The sequence below is a fragment of the Lagenorhynchus albirostris genome, chromosome 2 (genome assembly GCF_949774975.1).
Source record: "Lagenorhynchus albirostris chromosome 2, mLagAlb1.1, whole genome shotgun sequence".
Taxonomy (NCBI): Eukaryota; Metazoa; Chordata; class Mammalia; order Artiodactyla; family Delphinidae; genus Lagenorhynchus; species Lagenorhynchus albirostris.
In genome coordinates this window covers 34,539,377-34,561,832 of record NC_083096.1, presented here as the reverse complement: position 1 = coordinate 34,561,832, position 22,456 = coordinate 34,539,377, and the positions used below count along the sequence as shown (strand labels likewise).

Genomic DNA, 22,456 nt, shown 5'->3' with positions numbered 1-22,456 from the left:
CCTCACTTTATTTTTTTATTTTGTTTTATACTTAACTATAGCTGATTTACAATATTGTGTTTCAGGTGTGCAGCTTCAGATTCTATTCTATCATAGGTTACTACAAGACACTGAACATCATTCCCTGTGCTATACAGTGTGTATCTATTAATCCCATACTCCTAATTTATCCCTCCCCCTCCCCTTCCCCTTTGCTAAGTTTGTTTTCTATGTCTGTGAGTCTGTTTCTGTTTTGTAAATAAGTTGATTTGTCATTTGTTTCATTTTGAACAAATTAGAAAGAAAATTAGAGGAAACTAGAAGGAAAATTAGAAAGGGTGGTGCTAATTATTCATATGGTAATAATTTTACAGTATAAGGAAAACAAGCAAAATATGGCATTTGTGTATACCTATCTTGCTTGTGAATGTTGTAGTCTAATATAATTAGCAAATTAATATTATGAAGTAGTTAGAGGACTGACTTCTAAGACAGACTGCTTGGATTTGAATTGGAACTCCATTATGTGTTACCTTTGCGTGCCACACACGGGGGGTACTCTTCATTGCAGTCTGTGAGCTCATTGCCATGGCTTCTCTTGTTGCGGAGCACAGGCTTTAGGCGCGTGGGCTTCAGTAGTTGTGGCACATGGGCTCAGTAGTTGTGGCTCATGGGCTTAGTGGCTCCGTGGCATGTGGGATCTTCCTGGACCAGGGCTCAAACCCGTGTCCCCTGCATTGGCAGGCGAGTTCTTAACCACTGCACCACCAGGGAAGTCCCGAGCACCATTTCTTCTTAATCTCAGTTAGTAACACAACTCCATTTCTCACCTACTTGCTAGTCCCAGGGAGACTACAAGACTAGAAGCTACCAACCCACAGGGTTCTTTCTCGACCCTAAAGACTCCCAACCCTCCCCCTATCTTCTCATTCTAAGCAGGAGACAGAGGTGAGGCAAGCAGGAGGGCTGAGCCCTCGTCCAAGGAGGCTCTCCTTAACTGGGGATATCAATTATAAAGATTCTGCTGTTGGAGACATAGAGAACCGACATATGGTTGCCAAGGGGGAGGTGGGGTGGGGAAGGAAGGATTGGGAGTTTAGGATTAGCAAATGCAAACCATTATAGATAGGATTGGTAAACAACAAGGTCCTACTGTACAGCACAGGGAACTGTATTCAATATCCTATGATAAACCATAATGGAAAAGAAAACAAAAAAGAATATATATATATATATATATATATATATATATATATAACTGAATCACTTTGCTGTATAGCAGAAATTAACACAGCATTGTAAATCAACTATAATTTAATAATTTTTTTTTTTCAAAAAAGAGAGAAAGGGAAAGGAAAAAAAGATTCTGCTGTTGGTGAAACACAGGGCTGAGAGTCCCAGCTGCCCCAAACTGGGATCCAGGGACTGGGTGTGTCTGATGAGCTGGTGAATCAGAGGCCCTCCAGTCCTCTATTTACAGGAGAGGAAGAGTTCCTTTGGTCAAGTCTCTGGGGCAGAGAAGGAGAACCCAGGAAATGGGCCTCTACATCCTCTCTTCTGAGCCAAGCCCTGGGGATCAATCCAGCCCTTACACAGACAGGGTGCGGGACTCCAAGCAGAGGCTGAAGGGGCTGTGTTCTCATCACACTCGGGGCCTATGTATACGTTAAAGGCTAAACTGCCATGCAATGGAGAGAGAACCCCAGCACAGTGGATGGCAGAATACAGGAGTTCTTCTCTCCTACAGTAGTCTCAAGGTGAGCAGGCTACTGGGGCCCTCAGCTTCATGAGGTCATTCATGAGCTCAGATCCCTTCCGTCTGTTCCTTCCCCACTTGCCAGGCCTTTATCATCACGCATGGTAGGTGCTAGGTCACCAGTATGGCTGGTGGAGGAAAGAGCGTGGAGAAGACACACCCAGCACCTTAAGGCCCAGACCTGGAAGGCACTCACCTCATTCTAGGCTGCATCCGTGAGGGCTCAGTCACGGGGTGAGGGAGGCTGGGAAATGGAGTCCAGCTTGCTGCTGTGTGCCTCACAGTAATGCTGGCTCTGGTGGTAGAGGGCTAACAGTCTGCACCACGGCATCACCAGGGTTGGGCCAACACAACGTGACACAGACTGGAGAGAAGCCACCACCCATGCTCCTGCGGGACACATGGAGTGGCTGCCAGACACAGCGTGCACTGAGACATTGGAGCCTTGAAGGCAGGAGCTCCGGGAAGCCGCAGAGCAGAACTCCCCGGAGGAGCCATCTCTCCATGGTGAGGGGGCAACAGACAGCAGGGATGAGTTTGGAGCAGAAAAAGCCACCCAGAGACCCCCGGAGACTCCCAAGCCTACCCACAGGAAACTGCAACCCAGGAGGGACTCAGGCCCTGAGTCAGAGGGAGGGGGTTCAAGCAGGCAAAATGTGGGTAAGTCACAGTATTATGGGCTCACCAGCTGGTGGGGTGTGGCTGCAAATGAAGCACCTCTTTGGAACCCTTGGACCTTCACAGAGCAAGGCTGAAACCACAATAAATGATGGTTCTTCTATAAGTGCCCTGGGGCAGGACCCAGGATGGGCTCTCAGTCAATAGGTAAGCGCTCATTTTAATAGGCTTAGTAGATTTTGGTCTGTGAAGGACACAAGAGAAGCAAAACACCCAAATCCTACGCTCCAGGAAGGTAGCCTCGTGTGAGCCATCAGAGCCAAATCCCTAAGAGCACCTGGTCAAGTGGTCAAGTGTCTCGTTGCGGTTATCACCTGAGAGAACTACAGGAGTGTGAGTGCAATCAGAGCAGACAGGGCCGGCTTCACGGAGGAGATGTGGTCTGAGCCGAAAGACCTGGAGAACTGAGAAGGGAAGGGAGAACATTTCAAGCTGCATGGGGACAGCGTATAAGAGAAAGGACAAGGTCGGGGGGGGGGCCTCTGGAAATTGCCAGACCCTGTGCTAAGTGCACTTCGTGCGTTACCTTGCTTAATCTTCCCGATATCACTCTGAGGTAGATGCTGTTATTCCTCACATTCTGAAGATGAGGAAACTGAGCTCAGAGAGGTTCCGTAACTTGCCCATAATCACACCGCTTATTCCTAGGGAGCCAGAGCCAATCCCAGGACACTCTGGTGGCAGAGTCTGCTCTCAGCCTCCTTGCCAGGGCCAGCAGTGGCGTCAGAACATCCAGGCGGACTTGCTGCTGCTCTTGGCAAACAGCCCCAAGGGTCACATCGAAGGCCGAGGCCCCACTGCTCTGAGCTCCCTTCTCGGTGGAGCAGTCCAGGTCCTGCCCGCAAGCCTGGCGCCCTCCCTGCCCCTGAAGACGTCTTCAGTGGGAATCACAGCCAACGAATGTACCAGCAGGACAAAACAAGCTAAATGCTCAAGAGGCTCCCGGAGAACAATGAGGCTCTGTGAGCAGCCCAGGCCGGAGCGCAGCCCTGGAGGGCTGACAGGAACTAGCCCCGGCCAACTGAGTTGTCCTGAGGATTCCACAGAACCCGTTCATGCTGTGGCCTGTTCCCTGCACTCCAGGGCGACAATGTGTACTTCTTGAGCCTTGGCCCCCAGAGCCACTCAGCCACCCTCCGTCATACCCACCTCTGCCTGTTAAGCTGGGAGACCCAGAGAAGTGCTCCCAGCTGAGGTCCCAGCGGGCTGGCCCCTGGTCCCCTCCTGCACCGTCACACTGGGGCCACATTCTCAGGGAACTCCATGAACGTCTCACACCCCCCTGACTCCCAGAGGGAGAATGGGGTTCAGGCTGGTCAGTACTGACCAGGCTGAGAAGCCCCGAATGTGTCCCAGGCTGAAGCCCTGACTTGGTCCCAATCCCCCACCCAGAATGGACAAGCCCTTTCTTCAGGGCTGAAAACCTACCCCTGACCGTGCTCCTACCTCTGCCTGAGCCTGTTGTGAGTGGTTCTGGGGAAGGAGAGGGAGGAATCAGGGTGCTGGGTGCCCTGACCTTGGAGGGTTGAAAAAAACACAGCAAAAGAGGCTTACTTTGGGGATAATTTTCTGGACTTGTCCCCCAAACACAGCCCCTGGGGAAAAACTCAGGGTAGACACCTTCCCCTCCACCATCCCTTCTCTCCAACATGAACTGAGGGGAGTCCCAGCTGCAAGACTCTGTTCTTGCAAGGGCTGCCCACACCGAGTGCAATTCAGCCCTAGAGAGTCTGGTTTATTCCTTAGGCAGGAGGGCTCCAGGACCCAGAGGGTGAGGGGACTCACCCCAGCCCAGCCTCCCAGCTACAGCAGGGCGGGCGAAGCAAAGCACCACAGGCAGAGGGTCATTGGGGAACGTGTGGGATGAGGAGGGAGCAAAAGCAAGGGTGTCCCACTCCCTTTCAGGAAAGCATCCCTGTTCTTGTTCAGCACCCACATCACGGACACAAACACCCACATCACGGACACAAACACCCACATCACGGACACACACCCCCACATTCCCACTCACACACTCTCCACTTGGCACCTCCCAGAGGCAGGAGGGGCATAGGGGTGGGAGCTCCAAGGCCCAGGTACAGATAATGTCCTGATGGTTTTGCTCTGTTACAGCAACCTGGGAGAAGAGCCTTCTCGAACCTATTCTGCCACTTGGCTGCATCCCTGGGAGACTGGGAGGGCAAGGCCTGCGAGTAGGAGCTCAACACTCCTGGCTCTTGAGACAAGGGAGCAAGGGTCATTCATGGTGCAAAGGTGATAAAGGTTGTCACCTGGCTGGGGTGTGGCCAAAGGGCTGAGAGCAGTGGGTAGTGGAGAGATGATAGAGATGGGCAAACGGCCGGGCGGTCATGCCTGAAGGAAAGGAACTTGCCTTACAAAAGCACTTCCCTTTCTGCCATGTGTCCCCTTTTACAGATGAACAAACTGAGCCTCACAGAGGTTAATACTTTGCCCGCGATCACATGACCAGCAAACCCAGAGTCAGGATCTCAGCCTAAAGTCTTGGTTCTTCCCACTGTGTCCTGATGCTTCTCAAGTACATGTGACACAGTCACTGACTTAAAAGAGCTGTTAGGGAGACAACACCTAGAAGACATAGAACACCTCACCTTTGGCTGGTTGGGGTTCAGGGAGCACAGCTGTCAGCACTTAGAGAAGAGAGGCCTGTGTGGTCAGGGGTGATGGGAAGGATGATTTGGGAGGACTGGACTGGCTGGTGAGTGACAGATACCTTCCAGTTTTACTCTCCTGGAGAATGTGGGATAGGAAAGGGGAGACGAGGAGGCATCATTTTTATCGATAACTTTCCAAGGTCAACAGAACTCCATCTTCTGACCAAATTCTCTTGCTGCCCAAGCTAGACCCTGGAGCTAGGGCAAAGCCCTGGAACCAAGATTGTCAATTCCATGTTTCTCCAGCTATCTCAGTTCTCCTAGAATTGGGGGTTTAGTTCCTCTATACCCCACCCTTGGAGGCAGCCCCTACACCAGGTTAATATGTGCTTGGCTTACGGGCCCGCAGCCAGAATTGCAGTCAACATGAATCGCCTGGAACTCGCCCCCTCCTCACCTCCAGCCTCGTTTGCAGCATTCCCGGGGCAGCGTGAAGTGCCTTGAACACCTTCACCCAGTCCACCAATTTCTGGTTCTGAGCAGAATCGTCTCCGTGCGGAGGCTGCAGGAACAGTGCACCTGGGAGCCGCATCCCCTGGGCTCCCAGGCCCGACGCTGTAGACCTGTTTCCCCCAAACCTCTCCCTTAACAAAGTGGCTGGTGCCCGACGAGCAGGGCAGTCCCTCTGCAGCCAGCACTCTGGATATCCAGCGTCTCTGGAGAGTGACAAGCAATACTGAGAAGGAAGGGGGGAGGGGTCACCAAGTAATCTCCTACCCCCTTTGTGGAGAGAGAGCTTGGTTCGGGCTTCAGGGCCAGGCTGGAGAGCTAGGCTGGGGTCCTGGGTCGAGTCCTGCCTTGGCTCTGACATTGCCTCTCTGGGTGACCTTGGGCAGATCCCTCCCATCTCTGGGGCCTCAGGTCTCTCATCTGTAAAATGAGGGAGGTGACTCAGAACCCTAAGACCCATTCTTCTTCTCCCAGTTCTATGGTTCAGCGACACTCCCGTTCCTCTGGCCTCAGATGCTGGGGGGTCTTGGCCAGCTCTGGTCTGACTTTCTCCAGACAGGTCCTGTCCTTACCCTCCACCCTTCAGAGCCCACCCTTAGGTTCCTTCCAAAATGCTGTCCCCAAGCCCTGTGACCGTGTGTATTCTGGGAAGCCTCCCTCTGCCTACTCTTTTCAGAGTCTTGGCCTCCCGAGGACTGGCTTTCATAGGTCTTGGTCACCAGTACTTAGCACAGTGCCAGGCACATGGCAGGAGCTCAGGTTCTCTGAGTTAAAAGACCAAGCACAGGTTGGCGTCACTGCCACTCACCTCGCCTCCCCTGTCTCCTGACCGGTCTAAGATGCTCATCGCTGGGGCACTGAGCCCCTGGCTTCCCTGGGAAGAGAGGTGAGAACTGGCTTCTGCTTGGGTATCTCTGCAGCCCTGCCAGATCCCATGCACTCAGGAAACTGGCAGCCACAGGGCCAGGTCAGATCCTGCCACTGCAGGCCAATGTGCTGAAGATCTTTCTGTCTCCAGCCTTGAGGTGTTTGCTTAAGCCACTGGGCTGCTCTGCCCAAAACATGATCCTGCCCACACCCTTGGCCCAGGCCCCATGCAGGGCACAGGTGCAAGAAGCCAGCAGGTGCAGATAAGGCCAGATGTGGCAGGATTCATCTCCTTCTTGGGGTCTAGCCTCAGTTTGCTAATCTGAAAACTAGCTCTTCCTTAACTGGACCAGCTCAAAGGTGACATGTGTCAGGAGGGAACTTTATCAATACTTTGGCTTTATCTGCGTAACTCAGTAAATCCCCAAAATCTGTTTGGTATGAGTGTATGTGTGTTTGTACACGCGCGCGCTCTAAGATGTGTTGAAGAACAGGGCTGGAGCTCTGGTCAGACGGGAACTCAGGGATGGGCTTTAAAGAGAGAACCTGGAATGGAGTGGGGAGTCAGACTCTTGGGGACAAGATGGGACTCTCCCTATAAAAATAGTACTTCCAGGACAGTCCCTATCCCACTTCTTCCTGGGAGTGGCCACGTGGAGTTTAGAACTCAGGTCTCAGGCTCTGGACGTGATAGGCCCTTCTATGTCCCCTCCTGGGGAAAGCCTTTCCCAACCCCACCCCATCTCCTCAGCCTCTCCTCTGCATGGCCATGGCACTCTGTGTTCCCATGTGACAATGGTCTCTTCACCTCCCTGTCTTCCCCCCAGAGTGGGATCTTCTCAGGGCAGGCGTTGGGCCTTATTGATCTCAGTATCCCCAGGGCAGCATCCTGGCACTGGATAGTGGTTTTTAAGTGAATGAATGAATGGATGAACGAATACAGTTTTCAACTCTAGGGGTGAGGCTGGAGTAGGTTGTTACCAAAGGAGAATCTATACGCTCCAGAGAAAGGTATAGGGTTGATGCTTAATTGCCTTCACCATGAAAAACAGGCAATGATTTAACAAAAACCAAGACTGTGAGCTGCTAGGATGTTGATGTGCTCTTTGCCCCTTGCTCTTGGTTTCTGAGTCTGCCTCTTCTTCTCTGTGTTGTCATTTCTGCCATCTGTCTGTCTGTCTCTCCATAGCTTTGTTTTCCCTCCACCAGCCCTAACTGTGTCCCATAATTTAATTCTATCCAAGATACCCTTCTGAGTCATCAGCCTCTCTCCCTCCTGTCCTCTGCTTCTCCAGCCTCTGGTCTGGCTTCCTCCTTCCTGGGCTTCCCTCCCATGACTGTCCCCAGACTCTGAGGCCCCCGCCCATCTCCCTTGGTGACTTCAGAGAACCCTCGTGGCTCATCTATGCTTTCTGTCTCTATTATACAAGATCTACCTGCCCAGAACTTTGCTGAGACAGTTGGAGAAGGATTAGGGAGGACAGTGAACAAGTTCCCAGCCCCAGAACATATTCTGGACGCCTCTGCCATCTTCATCCAAGTTACCTTGGGAGATATACCTGATGGGGAGGCTGAAAGTGTCTAAAAGGTGGAGTTTTATAAGGTGACTGCCAGCCTTCGCTTTGTAGGTTCAAAGATTAAAGTGATAATATGGACTAAGCATAGGATTTGAAGCCATAATATCCAAATTAGATTCCTGCCTCTTCCATCCAGGTCTTTGTGACCTTGGGTGAGTTATTTCACTTTAGTCAACCTGTTTCCTCCTCTGAAAAATGAGAGTAACATGCCTACATCACATGGTTGCTATGAGAATTAACCCAGATAACCTGTGTGAAAACCCAGTGTCATTATCAAAAGTCAGTCAGAGTCAGGGGAGACTGATTCACATGAACAAAACTCACATTAGACCAATCAGTAGACCAGAATGTTCATGGGTCATTTAAAAGAGAGAAAGGTACCTGCAGGCATCCCCAGATGCTCCAGTAATTGGGCATTGCATTCTCTGCACTGAAGGAACCAAAGTATAACCAAAAGGTTTCCCTGGCAGGCATGGTATCCAAGCAAGGGATCTTAGTTGTTTGATCTTGGTGGCCACTGTCACCTGGCTATAGGGCGAATCTGATAACTTGTCCACTCATAGTTTAGAACAGGTCACGCTACCCATGCCACTGGACAGTGCTGGAGATGAATGGGCAAATTCTGGCCCTCTGGTTCTGCTTTGTTTGAAGATTCCATCACACAGTCATTCACCCATTCCACGAATCTATATTGAGCTTCTACTAAGTGCCAGGCACTCGGCTATGTGGTAAGCATACGGAAGTGAACGAAACAGGCGCTTCCCTGCCCTCCTCATGGAGTTCACAGTCTTTGGAGAAAGACTGACAATTGAACGCATAACTTCCATCCATTGTGATCAGTGTACTATTACCATGGTGAAGCAGAGGGAGCCGTGGGCACATGGCAGCTAAGCCAGCGCAGGGGCCTGGGGAAGGGCTGCTGGAGGAAGTGTCCACCTGCCCTCAGCAGGTGGCAGGACACGCTTGGGTGGCTTGCCTTCCAGCTTTCTTCAGTCATGTTCAGGCCCCTAGGTACACCCTGACAACTCTGAGTGACCTTGGGTGTTTCCTTAGTCCCCACAAGCAATGCATCTACAGACTCTCCCTTGGGCTGGGCTTGCAGACAATTCATTCTTTTATTCATTCAACAAATATTTATTGAGTCCCTATAATGTGCTGAAGCTAGCTCATTTCTCAGAGGGACTTTCTCCTTAACTTCCAGGGTGCCTTACTGAAGCCCCCTGTACTGATTCCAGCCCACCTCAGAGCCTCTGTTGTCTTCTGGAGAGGTGGGAGGACAGTTCAGGCTAAGGCAGTGCAGCCCCAGATGCATGAAGGAAGGGGCTCCTGGCACCAGCTGGGGACTCCCCTTCTCAGGAAATATGTCAAGAAACTCCCCCAACCCAGCTGTCTGCCCTTCCTGAGGTTCTCCCACAGTGCTCAGTGAGCACGGGGTGGGTGGGCAGCTCTAACACAGAAGGCAGGCAGCAGCCTGAGCAGAACCACGACCGAGGTGGACATTCATTCATGGAAGTGACAGAGGCCTATGAATTAGAGATTTGCTAGCCTTCAGGTCGCCTTACATATCATTGTTGTAAGTCTAGTTTCTTGAGCGCCTTTACCATATCCCAAACCCCCATGCACCCCTTGCACCCTACCTGGGAAGTTAGGAGGGCAAGGAATACTTTCCCCATTGCACTGCTGGATAGATCAAGGCACAGAGCTTACAAGTGACCTAAGGCTGAGGACAGAGCTGGGAACCAGGTCTCCACCACTGCCCCAAACCTCTCAAGGACCCTCAAGGCCTTCCAAAACATGGCTTGTGGCCTTCCTCAGGGGTGTTCAGAGGTCTACTGTCCCCCTTCAACACCCCCCTCTCTCCAACGTTCAAAGCAAGCAGCCCCAGGACCCCACCTCCCTGGGGGCCTCAATGGGTCCCATTGTCCCAGAAGCTATTTGGCTTGACCCCAGCCCCATAAGCAACAGGACGCAAGCTCGGAGAGGGGTCTGCCTTGTCCCCTGCTCAGCCTCTGCTGGCCGCCTTGGGGGAGCCTGTGAGGCCGGGGGCCCCGCTGAATGTGACCTATTGTCTTCAGGGTGGATTTAGGAAGTGCCAAGCTCCCATCAAACAGCCCTGCTCCTCAGGTAAAACAAAAAAAGGGCTGTTCATTTGGGACCTTTCTTCCCTTATCTCCTTTTCCTATCTCCTCAGGCTTAGCTATGGTGTAGTGTTCAAAACCACTTCCCCTCTGAGCCAATCGGAAGCCGGGGCTCACCCTGTGGCCCTGAGGTAAAGTTATTTATAAACGCCTCCCTGGATTATTTGAGCAGAGCCCTTTCGCACACCTCTGGAACACCTTTCGGCTGCCCGCTCCCCAGACACACCTGCAGCCCTGCCCAGCCGGCTCTGCTCACCCACTGGTAAGCCCCACCCAGCCCACCCCCTGGGCTGGGGGTCATCCCTGGAAGAGGGCGGGCACCGGGGGCAGTGAGAGGAGGGATGACAGGAACCAGCCGATCATGGCGGTGGCTGTTTGCCAACCTGGGCACAAGTGGGAAGGAGGCTCTGGGCCCCCTGGGTCTGAGAGCAGCCCCCAGCCCTTCACCTCGGAGAAGCCCATTGGGTCCTCACTCCCATGTCAGGACCTCAGCTGCAGGGCAGGGGGCCGAAGGGAGCTTGTGGGATGGAAGGTCCGGTGGAGGAGGTCTGCCGGACCCCCAAATGGGGTGAGGAGAAACAGCCAGCTCCTTTGCAAGGGCTTCTTTCCTTTGCAGAGGAAACAACAAAAATATTGGAACTTCCTCGGGGCGCCAGCCTTTGAAGCTGCTGGCTGCACCTCTCCCTTTCTTTTCAAGTCTTGGAAGCCAAAAGCTCTTAATGCTTGGCTCACCGGCCTGCTCTGTGTGGCTGTCTACCCCCTCCTTCTGCCCCCCAGACGTCCTCTTGCACTCGTTCGCTTCTCCACCAGCTCGAGGCCCCTGCATGGGCTGCGTGTGTCCCCAGTGTCTCCATGAGTCCTGAGAGGTTGGAGGAGGTGGAAGGAGGGGAAAGTGAGGATTAGGAGAGGGTGAGCAAGGGACTGGCTCCGTCAGGCAGGCAGGAGCAGGACCCAGGGACCCGACTCCCAGGTGCCTGCTTCAACTCAGGAGGGGTGGGACCAGCTCCACTGGCTCCCAGCCTCCTAACTCCTCATCCTGCAGCTTTGAGGGGCCCCAAATCACCCTCAGGCAGTGCCCCCACTCCTCAAAATCAGCCCACGGGCTCCCCAGGCTAGGCCAAGCAAATCTTCTATCATTCTAGCACAACCCACCACCACCACCACCACCCCCCGCCGCCATGACACTTGACTCCACTGGGTCTGAGCACCGGGAGGAAGACCAGCTGTAAGGCCGTGCCCCTCAGGGTGGCACAGCACCCCAAGTCAGGCAGACCAAGAGGGGGGCTATCCCCCCGATGGCTTCACTCACACGGACACCCCTCTCCCAGAGCCCCACGGCCCTCCCCAGCCCTCCCTTGGCCCTGGCGTTCAGAACCTGGCAGGACCCTCCTTGGGCAGCACCGAGACCAGCGCACATGGCTCCTTCACCACCAGGATGGGCTTCCCGGGCACCTCCCAGAGCCTGGTCGACTGTCCGGAATGCTCAACTGTATAAAGCCGGGGGGTAGAGGTAGACTCCTTTTTTTATCTCTTGATGTCCAGAGTCTTCCCAGGGATGGGCACATACGTTAGTGAGCGTGTGCCGAACTGAATCAGACAACCCAAATCTGATTCCAGTGAGCTCCCTGAGGGAACGAGGGGCCAGCTCAGCACTGAGCAAGCTCTTCATTCCTTGAACCAGAGCAGCGGGCCCATTACTGGGGTCCTTGTACACTGGCCTACTTCCAAGTGAGACTCACCCTAGTCTCCTTACAGACCTCTAGGCATCTAACCTTAAATGTCCATTTCGGGGACCCATGACCTTGGTCAGGTCTCACTGCTGGAAAATGCCTTTCTGCTGGAGCTTATTTCCTCAGCCCAGCAGCCATCCCCAGCAGGGAAAGCAGAGAGGAAGGGGTGAGCAGGCTTAGAGATAAAGAGTGGGGATTTGGGCAGGTAGCAGTGACTCTCTCCCCTACAGGGGATACCAGTCCCTAGAACAGCCAGAGAGCAGGAAGGCAGCACAGGGACATCTTGTGCTCCCCTTCACATTACTGGATTAGGCTGGGGTGAAGAGGGGGTGGGAACTTTTCCCAAGAAACATGGGGACAGTAGAAATAAAAAGAGTAGTGATAAAATGCCTTGGAAACTCACAGGCCTCTATACCCTCACTCCTTCCTGCCAGGGATGTGGTCACCAGCTGAGACCCCAGCTCTCCTCTCCTATCTCCAGCTCTCATCCCACCCACGCTGTCACTCAGAGGTGGCCCTTTCCCTCTGGTTCCCACCCTGGATGAGGCGGGGAGGAACCAGCAGCTAGAGCAAAGGGGAAACCTGAAAGTGACCTTTCCTCTGCCCAGAACACAGCGATCACCCAGGTAGGGACCAGTGATAAGAAGCCTGAGCTGCATTGGCCGAGCTGGGGTTGCTCCCGTGCCTGGCACATGTGCACATCAAAGAACACCCCCCAATCTCACACACACACACACACACACACACACACACACACTCACTCACCCGGCAAGGCTGAGGAGGAAGCCAACCTGGGCCACAATGACAGGATCACCTCCAGACCTACTGAAACCCCACAGACGGGTTCCTCGTCTCCCTGCTCCCCAGATGTCCTGCCTCTTCTACAAAGATTTTTTTTCCCAGTCCTGGGAAATTTTGAAGGAACAAGGGCATGGGGAAGGCAGGGTGGGCGGCATGTAGAAGCAGATGGGAAAAGGAAGGCCAAGAAAGTCAGAGTGACTTGCCTGGGGTTGCAGAGGAACAAGGAAGAGATCCCTCCAGAATAATTGGAGTAATAATAACAGTCTGAATTTGTTGCCCACGTACTGTGGCCAGGCACCATTCCAAGACTTTCTATGCATTAACTTGGGCACTGTGCCCAAGCCCATCTCTGCCCACTGTATTCTCATGGGCAATGTGACAGACCTAGTCAGAAATATGACTTGGAGGAGATTCCAGTGGGCTTTCTATTGAATGAGTTCACTGTGGGGGAATTAAGATTTTGATGAAGCCCAAGAGGGGGGCCTGCTCTGGTCTGTGCCCTCCCCACAGAGTCCATTTCCCCTTTGTTCCCACCCCCAGCTCCTTAGCTCTGCAAGATTTCCAGATTCCCCTTGCCCCAGATGTGACCCCATTCCCCTGCCAAGCCTGGGGAATTGTCCATGCACCCACCTCTCCTCTTCCCTTCTCACCTTCTACTTCCCCTGAGCCTCAGGGGCCCCCCTCTAGGTCTCTCCAGCAGCCCAGGACCCGCCCTCCTTACCTCCACAGTGGGGGAGGGGCGGGGGCACCCTTTGTTCCTCAATATTGTCACATGGCCCTGCTGTTTCTCCCTGATCCGGTGGGGGATGGGAAGCAGTGGAGGGGCTGACACCGTTTGACGGGAGGCCAGAGCCGGTGATACACACCTATGGCAGTAGAGCCCTCGACTTTTCAGCCATGCTGACATCATTTGGCAAAGGCCGTGTGTTTGTTTAACTAGGGATCAAGTCTTCACGTTCCCTATACCTCTCTCCCTTTATTGCCCCCTCTCTCACCTTCCCACCCCTAACCTAGCACTGTAGGAGCCCTCTCTGGGGGTCCCCGGGAGCCCCTGAACTCTCTGAGAACGCGGGGATCATCTGGGAGAGGCGGTGCCCCCACCTCGTTGCCAGCTCACCCTTTTCCGCCTCTCCCTCCCATCCCCCTCTCCTCCTAGACCTGAAGGACTGGCTGGGGATGAAGTAACCTCCCGGCCTAAGCCCCACCCTGCCTCAACCCCTATTCTTGGAATGAGTAAGTATGATGAGGGTACCTCCTCACCAGGAGCCGGGGCAGTTGCGTGGTTGCAGATTTGCCACTCTGTCTGTCCCTATCCTGGGAAAGCCAAGGCCAGGAGAGGAGTCAGAACCCCCAGCAGAGCCCTCGCGAAGGTCCTGTATCACTGGCTGGGATGGAAGGTCACCAGGGTTGTCTGATGCCACTCAGGGATGCCAGAGGGCAGGATCAGGGTTGTCTCTGGAAGGTCTGGGCCCCTTCCAACAGGAGCACTTGAGTTGGAGTCAAAGGCCTGGTTCAGTTCCCATCCCGCCTCTGAGACTCAGTTTCCTCATCCACAAAATGAGAGAGCTGGACTTGCCTAGACCTCAGGTTCCCTCTGGGCCAAGCTTTCTGAGGCTGACGGGCTGCTGGGCTCTCATTTTTGTACATAGTGCACACTCAGGATTAGGAAAGCTCCCAGAGCCTTCTCCCCTTCAACACTCTATTTCTGGAATAAGATGAGGAGCGTATGGGAAAAGGGGCAGATTTTGCATTCCAGTAAAGCAAGGGATCTTCTCTCCTCTGTCAGCCTGTGTAAGAGGGAACTCCCGTAGCATCTCACCCCATTTGTATAAAGCCTGCCCACAGGGGCAGAAACAGTCCTGCGTCATCCAAATTCATCTATGCTCTCAGAAGAATTTCCAACACCGTCACCCGCTTTCCTGCCTCCCTTCCCTGGAAGCCAACGGTGGTGCACAGGCTGGACAGGTCCCAATAAAGGAGATTCAAGGAGAAAGAGATCCCAGGCCAGGGTGGTCAGGAAAGTCTTCATAGAAGAGGAACAGGTAGGCAGGGAGAAGGAAGAGAGGGAGGAGAGGGGAGGAGGAGGAACCTAGCAGGTCTTAAGGAGGGGCAGGGCTAAAAAGGCAGAATGAGTCAGGACATCTCAGGTAAGGAGGAAAGAGTGGACAGAGGCCCTGAGGGGAAACCAAGGAAGCTTGCTCAGGGGATGCTGAGTGGACAGCTTGGATGGAGTGGGCAGACCCAACCTACAAACCTACTGAGCCCACCAAAACAAGGCCAGGTGCTGTAAGGACGAACATGCCAAAATAAGGAGTCTGGGCTTGATCCTCCTGGAAATGAGGAAGCTGAGGTTTTCTGAGCAGGGGGTGTGGCCTGGGGAATCGGTCAGAAGGCTAATGCAGTTGTCCAGGTGTGAGATAAGACCTGAGAGAGACACCGGAAGGAAATAGCAATGGGATTTGATGAACTACTCAATGTGGAGGCTGGTGGGGAGGGAGGGAGAAGTGTGCAGGGTGGGGAAAGGTGCCACTGAGGAAATGGGGGAATGGGGGGGGGGAGCCGGGTTAGGAGGTTTAGTACGATCAGACACTGCCAACCCCTCTGCCCACAAACATACCACTGGAACTGGGAGCCTTTGAAAGTAGCCTGGGAAGGGGCTTCGGGTATCACCGCCTGCTGCTTAGCAAGGAAACAAGATCTCCCATCGCCTCCTCTTCCCTCTTCTGCTTCAACCCCCTTGACAATTCTGGCTATTGCTTTGCAAGTGGTCTGTTCGGTGGCCAGGCATTGACTCCCCAAACGATGAGTCTTCCTCTGAAGCCGGGCTGGAGCTCTGGATTCCTCCAGAGGGTCACGATCCCCACTCATTGCTCCCAAAGGGCCCGCCAGGCAAAGCACCTAGAAAGTCGGACCCTTCCTGATCCGATGAGAGGGTGGGGAGGGGAAGGAGGTGCGAGGCCATCCTGCTTTACCGGGGCAAAGGGCTGGAAGCCTCTGAATAGTCTCTCCCAAGAGGAAGGAAGCGCTCTCCTATCTTAATCATAGTAATCATCGCCGTTCCAATTTACTGGGTGCCCTTAGGAGACCAGCCACTTCACAGACATGATCTCATTGAATCCTCATGGCAAACACCTGGGACTGTTATTATCCCCATTTACAGATGAAGAAACTGAATCTTTGAACCCAGGTCACTCTGGCTCCAAAGCTTGTGCTGTTTACCTTATGCCACTCAGTCTCTCACTTCTCCCATTGAAGTGTCTCACGTGCCATTGCTCTTATTCTTTTCTGCCCATGTCTTCTCTGAAACAGCATTTATTGATTCACTCAGCAAGCATTTGTTGGGTGCATATTAAGTGCCCAGGCAAGGGCCTGGGCACAGACGCTGTGGGCAGCCTCATTCCCCCACTTCCCTGCCCGTTGGGTAGCATCCGTGGGGTTTTGCCAGACACTCAGCCCAAGCTTACAGGTCCTGGTGGGCCTCAGGGTCCTGCGACCCCCCGAGTGGAATGCACCAGCCTGACCTTCATCCACCTGGGCACAGTCTCATCCACAACAGCAACTCGCGTTTGCATCACTCTTGACATTTTACACAAGGCTTTCCTGTCCATTTATTCATTTGATCCTCAAAAAACCTTGTGAGGTGGCTATGGTACCGCAGTTTTACGGATGAGGAATCTGAGGTTCAGAAAGGCAATGCTGCCCCTTCCACCTCACCAGTAAAGCCAGCACTAGAACCCAGATTTCTGGGCCCTTAGTTAATGCATTTTCCACCTCTTCCCCGGTATTCCCTTCTACAAAAGGCATCAACCAGCCTGCTCCCCTCTGATAACCTCTCATTCACCCAGGTTCTCCCCTAGGAAGCCAGTGGGGGAACATCCTGAGACCCCCGTGTGGTTTCTCACTCTTAACTCCATCTTGAATCTTTTGCCAAACTGGCCACGGCCATCCCACACTCCCCACCTCGCAGACGTAATCTCCCTCTAAGCCTGTCCCTTCTCTTTCCTCACCCTCCTTCTTCCTCTGAGGTCCTCCAGGTGGGCTTCTCCCAGCTCTGGGGGGCAGGGGACAGGAGAGCGGACCAGCAGTTTGAGGATGGAGGAGGGAAAGATCCCTGCAGGGAACTCCTCTGGGCCTCAGGGGCCCTGGCACTTAGTCCTGCCCTGCTCAGCTCCTGGAACGTCAGCAAGGTTGCGCAAAAAGCTAGGAAGAGAGGCACCAGTACACAAGGGTGGAGGAAAGGTTAGACACAGGAAGCCGTGGGAGAACCAGCTGCCGCAGACCATCTTGATTTCCCCAAACACACCATTGTCCCCCTGGGGAAATCTGTTGAAGTCCTAGGCGGTTCCTTTAAGAAGGGTCCTCTTGAGGTCACCTCAGCCATCCACCCCCCCACCCCGCCCCCAGGCAGACTGTTTTCTCTCTTCCAAGCTGACCGGCTGAATGGTATGAGACATTCTGCCAGGGAAACTGAGGTCTAGGAAGGCAGAGGGGCTTGTGGGGACACCAGGGGACGATGTGGGGAGGGTGGTAAGGGGGAGGGGGCAGAGGATCAACCTGCTGAATCCCAGCTGTGACTCCTGCCCTTGCACTCCCACCTCCTTTTTGCCTGGTGTTCAGCGGGGGTGACGGTGATGTAACAGGTGTGGAGTGCCAGCCACGTGCTGGGCGCCAAGCAAAACAGCCAGGGTGAGTGTATGCATCATCCGTGCCTGGGAGGCAAGGCCACCAAAAGAAGTGAGTCTGGTGGAAAGACTTGAAAGAGGGAAGGGAGGCACCTTGCTGGCTGGGGGCGGGGAAGACAGAATAAAAGTCTGCTGAGCTAGGATTAGAGAGAGAAGGCCCAGGCCGGCGCTGGGAAGGGATGCCCCTCGTTCTTCCCTACTCTGCTTCTCCCAAAGCTTGTAAATGCCCCAGACATGAGCCAGCCCAGGCCCCGCTACGTGGTAGACAGAGCTGCCTACTCCCTCACCCTCTTCGATGATGAGTTTGAGAAGAAGGATCGGACGTACCCACTGGGAGAAAAACTTCGCAATGCCTTCAGGTAATGTGGCCCAGAGCCCAGACTCCTCTCTCTTCTACTCCCCACCAAAATCTTCCTGTACCAGGCCATGACTCCGGTACCAGTGTCCCTAAGACAGGACGTGGGGAAGCCTCGGGGAGGTGAGATTCTGAACCCTGAATGTGAGATCCTATGCCTCAGCTCTACTGAGACCCCCAAGGAGGATGGGGAGTGGAAGCAAGGACCATCCACAGGCTCAGAAGGGCTGTAAACCATCCCCAGCCCCCTGCGTGAGGTCTCGCCATATTCTCAGTCCACTCAAGTCTCTCCTGGGATCTTAAGGGAGCTGGAGAAGGGCACGCTACCATATGCGGGTGGGGAGCTGCAGAGCCTTTGCTGCTCCTGTCCCTTCTCCTGTCCTTTCCTTATCAAGAAAAATCTGAAGCCTCCCCCACCCCCATGCACTTTGTCCTCTTTCCCTCCTGGGTGCTCCTTCCTTCTCCTGGTCCAGACAATGCCCAAAGACAGCCCCTAAATTCCTGGGCTCTCCTAAAGGGTACCTACCAGGATGTGATCTCACCAGCCCCTGGGCTCTTTCCTCTCTCAGATCCCTGGCACTGTGCTGGCGGGTAGTGAGACCATGCCTATGAGGAGGGGGCTCCACAAGGGGATCTATACCCACACTCCAGGAGCCTGAGGCTACGAGCTTTATCTTCCCCCTTCCCAGACGTCTGGCAGACCTCCCTCAGGCTTCACCGGGGTCTGGTTTGCTCTTCCTCACTTCCCTGGGGAAACAGCTGATTCAGTTACCTGAATTGAGGTCACTGTCAATGGCTGAAGTAGAGATGCAGGTGGAACTGGTTCAGACTGGGGGAATCACCCAGCTGAGTCTTCACGAAAAGCCCCAGCCCAACCCTGCCTCTCCTGGGAGGCTCCACCTCTGCCCGGTTACAGTCAAGACCTTGGGTGCCACAGCTGTGTCTCTCAGGCAGGTGGGCTCTGCAAGTCTTTGTGCCCAAAGAGTTTAAGTTTGGGTTGTTACTGTACTGGAGGGATGAGGGTACCTGCTGTTGTCCTAAAAGATTAGGATGATGGATAACATAAGGCGATGCAGGGAGCTAACAATTCCCATGTGGCTGGCAGGAGAGCCTTGAACAGTGCCTGGCACACAGAAGGTGCTCCAGTAAATATTTGTTTAATGAATGAATGAATGAATGTCTAGAAAACCAACCTCTCTCCGTCCACTTCCCGCCTGGCTTCTGGAACCTCTGTATGGGTGTTTGGCATCTGTTCCCAGTTCTTCTCTCAGGCTTCAGATTGCTTTGCTCAATATATGGCAGGCTTGCAAGTAAGGCTGGGCATGTACAAGCCCTCGAGTGGGTTGTTTTTCTTCCCCAGCCAGCTCTCCATTCACGAGTCCGGTTTTCCCTGCCACAAACAAACATGAGAGAGTTCCTGCAGGCCTGATTCTCTCTTAGGACAAGCCTTTAGAGATACTTTAAGCTATCTACTACCAGTCCAACTCCCCATCCAGCATCCCAGGGATGGGAGAGGCACTACCCACCACAGAGGAGACCGGGGAGTCAGATGGTGATGGTGATGCGGTTCCGTGAAGCACTGGTTGGGACAGAAAATCTACCCAGACTTTACAGGGTACAAAGCATTGCCTGTGTTGATTTCAGTTTTGGGTGACATCCAGGGGACCCAGTGTCAGGGAAACTATTGTTGAGCAAGAGCAAAGAGCAGGAATTGGTGCTGGGCAGGAAAGGAGGCCTAATCAGAGAAGGCCAGTGAGTCACCCGATGGGCCCTGAGTATTTGAGTTCCCTCAGCTGGGAGAAGAAAAGCAAATGCCTGCCCGCCCCCCTTCTAGTCATCAATCCACCAGCTGTCACCCTTGAGATTGAAGGCCCTTGTTTTTACCACTCCTGAGTTTCTAATGAAAGGACCTCAAGGTGCTCAGCAAACAGGGGAGGGATCAACTCTCCCTACCCTGCGTTAACCAACAGTTTCCCCATTCTTCCCTCTCCTGATGAATGAACAGGGGAAAGAACTCCAGCACTCGAGTCATCACACACAAAGGATAGTAGGTCAGCAGAGGTGCACCCTGCAGGGACAGTGGAGCCTTCCTTTGGGGGGAAGTTCTAAGAAATATGGCAGCAGCCCCCACTCAGACTGAGTTTCAATTCAGGCTCATTCTTTCACTTATTCATTCATTCATTTCTTCAACAGATATTTACTAAGCACCCCAGTGTAATGCACGAAGTATTCAAAGCTGAGCAAGAGAGCCAGACTTCTCTCCATGTTGGGTTTACTGTGTAGTGGGAGAGATAGATGAAAAGCAAGAAATTACAGCACAAGGTACACACAATGCTGCAGGAGCCCAGAAGAGGGTGCCCGGGCCTGTGTTCAGTCAGACCAGAGCAAGGCCATCTGAGGTGGAGGCTGGACTTGACACCTCGGCAGGCTCAGCCACCGCAAAATCCATGCCTTTAGGCCGAGTCTCATAGACTTCCCAGGTGAGCAGTCAGCAATCAGACCTCCAGCTAGCGCCTAGGGCATGGTGATGGCTCTCAAGAGGAAGTCCTGCCACACAGTGTGGGTGCTCACTGAATTTTGCGTGAATGAGTGAACGAATGGGTGAATGACCAAGAACAGGATATTATAATCTATTCCCGACTCAGAGCATCCAAGCTGTGCAGTGCTGACCGGAAACCTGCCCTCTTCCCCTCCAGATGTTCCTCGGCCAAGATCAAAACCGCAGTGTTCGGGCTGTTCCCCGTGCTCTCTTGGCTCCCCAAGTACAAGATCAAAGATTACATCGTCCCTGACCTTCTGGGCGGCATCAGCGGTGGATCCATCCAGGTCCCACAAGGTGAGGGGACCCCCTCAGCCAAGCCTATTTCTCTCCCCACCCCACTCTCTGTGACCTCCATAACCCAACCATGCCCCTGGATGTTCACTGTCTCGGTCTTCTGCAGGCATGGCATTTGCTCTGCTGGCCAACCTTCCTGCTGTCAACGGCCTCTACTCCTCCTTCTTCCCCCTCCTGACCTACTTCTTCCTGGGGGGTATCCACCAGATGGTGCCAGGTAAGGCCTCTCCCCTCTCAGCAGGCAGCTGACCTGGACCACAAGGATGGGTGGTGGGTGGCGAAGGGTGCTGGGGTGATTTCCCATCTGCATTCTCCTCTAGCTGGTGCTGCTTGGTCCTGGAGGGACCATCACTGTGTGTGTCAGTCCCAGGTCTTCTGTGACCTTGGAGAAGCCACTTAGCTTCCGTGAACTCAGTTAGCATGACCTGTTGGGTCTCCCTCCCTGGAAGGTGGGGAAGACTTGGTGGAATAAGATATGCCATGAAGTGCTGAACAGATGTGGGGAATTACCATCTAACTCCCAGACTGGTCCCAGCGGACCACTTCAGGGACACATGGAGTTCTCTGGTGCTAAGTGAGATGGAGAAAAAGGGCCTGACCACAAGGCCTGTTTCTGGCGCAGGCTCTGCTTATACTTCCAAGCCCATTTCCTCATGTGTCCAATAAAATAACATTAACAGTTGGGGTGAAAGCACATTGAAGAGTTGTAGATCATGGTTAGAGGTGAACGGTTACTGTTATGCTGGAGAGGAGCCTTGGAGGCATGGGGGTCGGGAAGCGTTCCTGGGCCCCTTTCTGGTTTCCACGGGTGTGGTCCAAACCTCTGACTTTTGCTGGCTGGGTGGGGCACCACAGGTACATTTGCCGTTATCAGCATCCTGGTGGGTAACATCTGTCTGCAGCTGGCCCCAGAGTCGAAATTCCGGGTCTTCAACAATGCCACCAATGAGAGCCATGTGGACACAGTGGCCATGGAGGCCGAGAGGCTGCACGTGTCGGCAACGCTAGCCTGCCTGACTGCCGTCATCCAGGTGAGGGGGGCGGCCTCCATCTCTGCCGGGGCCCCACCTCAGGAAGGCACCAGCCCACCCTGCCCCTGCCTCAGAGTCCCAGTTTTGACATTAAAGCTGACTTAGGGCTCTACGTCCTCCCTCTTCCCCACTTCGAGGCTACAAAGGACCTTGAAAATTCAGAGCATCTCTCCTTCCCTGTCTCCAGCAGGTGCATAAGACCAGCATCTACACCTAATAAAACTGTCCTGAGCTAATGACTGTCTAAAGGACTTCTGGCCTCTCTCCACTACCCTTTCCAGTGCCCAGCTCTCTGCCAGCACAGTCTTCCAGTTTCTCTAACATCACTTATCCCCCTCCTTGGAGCTTCTTCTGCTCCAAGCCACAGCATCACCTGCAAGACATAAATTACATTTCCACCACATGCAAAGGACTCTGCTAGGTTTTATGAAGGCAAATGCAGCAGCACAGAATGTAAGAGCAGGAAGCAACCTTGGAGGTTTCATTCATTGCTTCATTCAGTTAATGTTTTTTGGTTGTTTCACTGTGCCAGGAACTGGGCTAGGCTCTGGGGATCAAAGATACGTAAGAAAGAGGCCCAGTTCTCAAGGAGCTCACAGCCCAGCAGAGGAAGTAGCCATATCAACAGATAGTTGTATAGGCAGTGAGGTCAGCAACATAACGGGGCTATGTACCAATAGCTTCAGGAATGCCAAAGAGAAAGTTAGGGAAGGCCTCTCCTCAAAGAGAGGAGGTGACATCTGAGCTCAGTCTAAAAGGATAAGTAGAAGTTGACCAGTAACCAAATGAACGAGGCATGGAAGGGACAGTCCAGGCAGGGGGAATAACACCCCCAAGGCATTGAGGCCTAAGAGAGTGTGAACTGACCAGGGAATGGCAAGACAAGGAGTTTGGTATGGCCAGA

The 22,456-nt window shown here is 53.5% G+C and overlaps 1 protein-coding gene across 9 annotated transcripts in view; it reads left to right on the top strand.

Moving 5' to 3' along the window:
• The first annotated feature begins 10,347 nt into the window (after positions 1-10,347).
• Positions 10,348-22,456, top strand: part of SLC26A9 (solute carrier family 26 member 9) — a 29,210-nt gene continuing 17,101 nt past the window's right edge. For 2 of the 9 annotated variants that reach the window (XR_009536922.1, XM_060129800.1), the window contains exons 1-4: positions 17,417-17,689; positions 20,382-20,521; positions 20,628-20,738; positions 21,377-21,552. Coding sequence is in view for 8 of the 9 variants with exons in the window: in XM_060129800.1 (XP_059985783.1) it covers positions 17,565-17,689; positions 20,382-20,521; positions 20,628-20,738; positions 21,377-21,552 (552 nt within the window). In the remaining variant the exon portion in view is untranslated. Of the gene's footprint in view, positions 10,380-13,804; positions 13,882-17,265; positions 17,335-17,415; positions 17,690-19,878; positions 20,166-20,381; positions 20,522-20,627; positions 20,739-21,376; positions 21,553-22,456 lie in introns of those variants that run through there. The other 7 variants (XM_060129766.1, XM_060129805.1, XM_060129796.1 and 4 more) reach the window with 7 other exon arrangements.